Genomic DNA, 6,100 nt, shown 5'->3' with positions numbered 1-6,100 from the left:
TCTGCCCTGAACCCCCCCACACACCCAGCCTTCTGCCCTGCACCTCCACACACACCCCAGCCCTCTGCCCTGAACCCTGAACCCCCCACACACCCTCACTGCCCTCTGCCCTGACCCCTGAACCCCCCCACACCCAGCCTTTTGCCCTGCACCTCCACACACCCCAGCCCTCTGCCCGGACCTCGAGTCCCCCCCAACACCCAGCCTTCTGCCCGCATCTCCCTACACACCCCAAGCCTCTGCCCTGACCTCAAGTCGCCCTGCTCAGCCCACTGCAGGCCTAGGTGAACAGAACCCCAGTTCTGGCAGTGGGCTGAGCAGGCTGGTGGTGTAAGCTCAGCATTTTAATTTAATTTTAAATGAAGCTTCTTAAACATTTTGAAAACCTTGTTTACTTTACAACAATAGTTTAGTTATATAATATAGACTTATAGAGAGAGACCTTCTAAAAAACGTTAACATGTATTACCGGCATGCGAAACCTTAAATTAAAGAGAATAAATGAAGACTCGGCACACCACTTCTGAAAGGTTGCCTACCCCTGATCTAAACTATGGGGCTATAGCTCTGTGGGTCAAGTCCCCATAGTGTAGATGCACCCTAAGGACTCATGAATAAGCAGTAACTTAGGATGTAATTATCCAGCTCTTGTACATTGCTAAAATATTGAGTAATTCTCCAAAACCTACTGAAGAATGTTGAATAGACTCAGCACTTTTCGGTAAACACATCTTTATCCCATGGCATGTGTCCCACTACCTGTCTAGTACATTTCATACAACCCTAGGAAATGAAAACTTCACGTATCCCGGGGCAGGGAAAGGACACCAGCTTCTGGGAAAATGAAACAAAGCAAGTTCAAAACTCTTCCCACGCCATTCCAAAACCGCTCTGTCCAGCTGCCACAGGCCATACTGGCCAGAATTGTCTCATTCTTTGCTTGGGCAACCCCCAGCTGTCTGTTTTTGTATCCCCCCACCTTGTCTCTCATCTTAGATTATAAACTCTTTGGGGCAGGGACATTCTTTGGGTGCTGTGTTTGTATACAGCACCTAGCACAATGGGGCTCTGTAATAATAATAAACAATTATTCTCCCCCTCACTGCCAACATACTCACTGATCATTACCACACTTTTCTCAAAAATACCCCAACCCAACCCTGGTTTAAGATGGATGGATTCTGATCTCACTAATGCTGCTTTTACATCACTGAACTCCAGAGCTTAGTTTGTAATGAAAGGGGTTCCGGGGCTCCAGCCATTTACTTTCAAAACTGATGTAACAAGTCTAGAGGTGCTGGGGCAAAGAACTGCCAGGCCCAGAGGTGCCGGGGCCGTGAACTGACAGAGCCCAGAGGTGCTGGGGTGAAGAACTGCCAGGCCCAGAGGTGCCGGGGCGAAGAACTGGCAAGCTTAGAGATGCTGGGGCTCAGCTTTGCCAAGCCCCAGCTCAAATGAAGCTCTGTTGAACTCCATTGCCTTCCAATGCCTAGAATAAATCTGCCAGCTAATGATAACTAGAGAGAAAGATAGAGATAGCTAGCACTGATTTTCTCTGTATATGATAATGATCCACACGTGCTATGTATATTGTATTTATCCCTATAACATTGTACATATTTGTCTGTGTCCCTCTCTCCTCACCCTTTCTATGTAACTTGGATTCTGTGTCCCTGAGGCTGTAAGCTGTTCTACACAGATGGTTTCTGGGCCAGCATGAAGTGCCAGTGAAGTAGACAGTGCTCAGCGTGGGCAGAGGGGCATGCCTGTATTGGACGGCTTGCAGGATCCGGGTCTTGGATTGTAAACTCCTCGGAGCAGCTCCTAGCACTGTGGATTCAGCTTTTGATTGAGTGTACTGGATTACACAAATAAAACTGTGTAATAGGACTCACACGCCTGATGGGAGAGGAGACTTGGGCTCAATGTTTGCCCAGCCCAAAGTGTAAATGCCAGATTTGAGGGTAATGTTTTACATAAAGTAATTGGTACAATTTCCAGTGAAGCTGAAGGCCCCATTGACTTTCAGTGAGATTTAGGCTCCTGAGTGCCCAGAGTTCAGGTATTTAGGTGCCTAGTGGAAGACACAAAAATGCTTAAGCAGTGTAATCAATGGGAGTTAGGCACCTACCCTGCTTAGGCACTTACATCTGTCAATCTGGTCCTAAATCACTTTTGAAAATGGGACTTAGAATCCTTAGTCACTTGGATGCTTTTGAAAATTGTACCCAACCAGCATAAATGATTACTTACTACTCCAAACTGATTTTCCAAAACCTGTTAATGGTTACTGTCAAATGGGTTTAGACACGTGGTGGGAACAAGTACAATGGATTCTACAGCTCTTCGGCTACTAGCAGCTTTTTTATGGGTTGTGAACAGCACCAGCAGCTCAACATTTTAAGTCATGCAGACGGCTCCCTACAGTCTAGCATCTGATGGGAAGCTGAATTAGAGAAAAGCAGTTTTTTGACTTGGCCTATTTATTATGTTACATGTTTTTAAACTGTTGCCTGCACTGAGACAGATTTACTGATTGATGCTGCCTTGTTTATGCCCTTAACTCCCAGTGAAGTCAATGAGAGTCTGGGCGTGCAGGCAGTTCAGGGGCTGGTTCTTAAGGTCTCACTGAGTTCTCATTGCCAGATCAGATCACCGGCTCATATAGTGCAGCAGCCTGACTCCTGACATTGCAGATCAGACCCCTGCTCCACAGAGGGTCTGATCTAAAGCCCAACTGAGTCAACAGGAATCTTTCCATTGACTTTAATGGGCTTTGGATTAGGCCCCTAGTCCAGCAGCCCCTGTCTTGACATACCAGATCACAGGGTACTGACTCCAACAGTGGCCAATACCCGATGCACTGAAGAAGACAAACCCCCTCCTCACCCAACACCACCATATATAGGCAATTGTGCAATGAAGTTTGTGGGAAGGGGGAAATTCTTTCCCTGTCTCCTGCTGGGATAAGCTGGAGCCTGGCACCCAGAAGCATGAGACTGAATTACTTCTTATCTTCGGACACTTAGCCATAAAAGTTTATTTTCTTCCTGGTAAAACTCTGCTCTCTATCTAGTCTTTCCTGGGGTCTTCATCACCATAGCATCTAAGCACCAAACACACATCTTTTCCTGAATTAGCCTTATACTGTTGTTTAATAGGAGGTAATTTCTCTCCCTCTCCCCTTCTATCCAGGGGAATAAGACTGGGTCATTCCTGTCATTGTTATCAGCAAAGCTCTGCATTCTACAAAATAGGTAGATTCCTCCAGGTCTGTGTTGATCCAGACACACACAAAACCCCTTATTCGGTGGGATTTGCCTATTCCTCAATTTGGCAAGACAGTAATGGATGCAAAAAAATAAATCTCATATTTAAAAGGGAAAAATATGTTGTGCCTGCTTGTACAAAATGTCCTGGTTCCATTGGGGGTTGGGGTGGGGGGTGCCACAAGGCAAAGTAGCAAAGGTGGCACCTCGCTCTATGTTTAGTACCCATCTAAAGTGGGTTTGAACTGGTACATTGCAGCTCAGAGCCAGGCAGAGATCTGCGTTGCAGGGACTTATGCGCGAGAACAATAGTTTCGGGTTTGATCGTTATTAAGGCACCTTGCGTTTTCCTCTAAGGAAGGTGGAGACGCTTTCAGTTTCTTGTAAAGCTGTAATCGCTTTATTGGCATCGCTCAAATCACGGCTGGGATAATTAGGGAGCCCGCCCAGCCACTGGGGAAAAGAGTTGCCACATGCACAAACAAAACCAGGAGCTTTGACTACAAGATCCCGTTGCTAAAACTGTGCAGAACTTTGGCCAGAGAGGGAACATGCAAATCAAGGCTGCCCTATTCTTTCAGGGACCTGTGTTGCTTTCAGAATTACACCTACGCTCACCTGAAACGATATTTTTGCATTGATCAAGGAAGCGATTAGTCACATTTTCAAAGCTTCCTATAGAAGCTCAATGATTCAGTCCAACGGGGAAGGGGGGAGGGGGATGTGTAGCAAGGGGCTGGAGGCTAGTTCATAAGATTTTCACAACTGCTTTGAATGCAAAGCAAAAGGAAACCTCTGGAAATAAAACCCTCCTTGACTGTGCCAGTAGCTTTCTTAAGCAAAACCGTATTTTTGAATTTAAATCACTCTGAAAAGAAACCAAAGGTTGCACCCGAAAGAGTGTGCAGTTCACAGCTCTTGTTGCTAGTACATCTGAATCTCCCCGAAAGTGGGTTTAAAAGCTGAAATGCACAAAGATCTCGCCTCCCCCCTTTGCAAACCAGAGCGAGTGAGTTTCGGTGCTACTACTTCTGACCTGGCCTCACCTTGGATATCGACATGGTGAAATATACGAAGAGCCCCGTGGTAGAGGCGATCTGCAGAGCCAGGATGGACATCACAGCCATGGCGATCCACACCGGGCTACAATGCTTCTTTCTCCTCTTCCCGGAGCCTGGCTCGTCCTTGTGCCCTGCTCCGGACCCCATCATGCATGCTGAGGAGTCGCTGCTATCCGATCGGAAATACTGCTGGTTATTCTGCTGCTGGCTGTCCATTGCATTATATAAATATCCCAGAAGCGAGAGCCCTGGTTTTACTTCCCCTCTAAGCCCCTTCTGGGTCTCTCGGATCCTCCTCCCACCTTCCCTTCCTCACACACCCACACAAGGAAGCAAGTTTAGAGAAAAGTTCTTGCCTCGAGAGAAGACTTCTCTCTCTCTCTCTGTGTGTGTGTGTGTGGGAGGGACAGGCAGAGCTAAACAGCTCCAGTCTCTTTCCAGGCGGTATTTGATTCCCTGCCATATCCTGATGCTAATCGAGTGTAAAGTTCAGTTCACCCTATAAACAAAGGCATCGCCGAGACACAACACGTGGAGACAGCCTCAACTCTCTGCCTGCCAGTCATTGTTTAAAATCCTATTGTTCCTGTGAGACATAAAACCAAGGACCTGTGATCACAACCTGTGATCTTCAGGGATGCAAATTTCCCTAAGAGGATGGCTTCTTAGCTGCAGTGTTCCTCTCCCCAGATTCCTCTCTGTTTCACTGGGATGTGGGACTCTTCTGTCCTTATTCCTTCTCATCCCAAATGGTTGTCTTTAAGTGAAAAGTTAAACAGCTGCTGTGTGTTGCACCCCAGAGGTGGCTGCATTTCAGTAGTAGACGAAATTATCTCTATCCTGACTTGCAGAGGAGGGAATGAGCAATTTACTGAGCCTGAGAAAGAGCTCTGTGAAGCTCAAAAGCAAGTCCCGTCCACCAACAGAAATTGTTCCAATCCGAGCTCTGGTCAAGTGAAAAAATTCTCTAAGTTTACCTCCTCCACCTGGTCTCTTGGATTTCCTCAAATTAAGTAATTCTAATGGATCTACTTTTGGGAATAAAAATTACTGGGGAGGTATCTGCAGCATTGAGCCCTTAATTTGTTTTGGGGCCCAATCTGCAGTATTGATGTAAACAGAATTCCTACAGAAAGATGTGCATGTTTTATTTGGATAGGGACTACAACATCAGGCCTTAGATTTCTAAAGTGCTTTCATCCTGGTGATGAGGAAAGCCATATACATATAAATAAGAATAATTATAATGAGAGTAAATGCTACAAAAATAAACTTTAAAAAAACCAAGGTATCAAAGTGATACAAAGAGCATAAAGTTTGAAAAAGTAAATACAAATTACTAAATAAAAGGCGAAGTAACTGTTTAATCTGAGTACCTGGGCCTTCGGAAGGCATGCCTGTACTGGGGCATGTGAAGAATGGAAGTGAAAGAGGAGTTAAGGAGGGTAGGAACTGAGAGATTATAATTAAATTAGAAATGCCATAGTGAAAGCACATAGACAAGCCCTTTGGGCAGTGATTTGCATTGCAGGGATTGGACATTAACAAATACATTAGAGTTTGCCAGCTGGGGGCATGTTTTTCTGTCCCTGAAGCTATTAAAGATGCCCTAAAAAATTAGAGGAAGTGACAGTAGATAGAAGAACAGGAGTACTTGTGGCACCTTAGAGACTAACAAATTTATTAGAGCATAAGCTTTCGTGGACTACAGCCCACGTCCACGAAAGCTTATGCTCTAATAAATTTGTTAGTCTCTAAGGTGCCACAAGT

At 45.6% G+C, this 6,100-nt stretch overlaps 1 protein-coding gene across 1 annotated transcript in view; it reads right to left on the bottom strand.

Annotated features, from left to right (window-relative positions):
* LOC117883046 (tumor necrosis factor ligand superfamily member 10-like) overlaps positions 1-4,697 on the bottom strand; it is an 18,791-nt gene extending 14,094 nt beyond the window's left edge. Inside the window, exon 1 of the mRNA XM_034781995.1 lies at positions 4,316-4,697. Within this exon, the coding sequence (XP_034637886.1) occupies positions 4,316-4,546 (231 nt within the window). The 5' untranslated portion in view covers positions 4,547-4,697. The remainder of the gene's footprint in view (positions 1-4,315) is intronic.
* Between the last annotated feature and the right edge of the window lie 1,403 nt (positions 4,698-6,100).

The sequence above is a fragment of the Trachemys scripta genome, chromosome 9, assembly GCF_013100865.1.
Source record: "Trachemys scripta elegans isolate TJP31775 chromosome 9, CAS_Tse_1.0, whole genome shotgun sequence".
In the NCBI taxonomy this organism is placed as follows: Eukaryota; Metazoa; Chordata; order Testudines; family Emydidae; genus Trachemys; species Trachemys scripta.
Note: the sequence above shows the minus strand (reverse complement) of the source record. Positions and strands in the feature narration are given on the sequence as shown.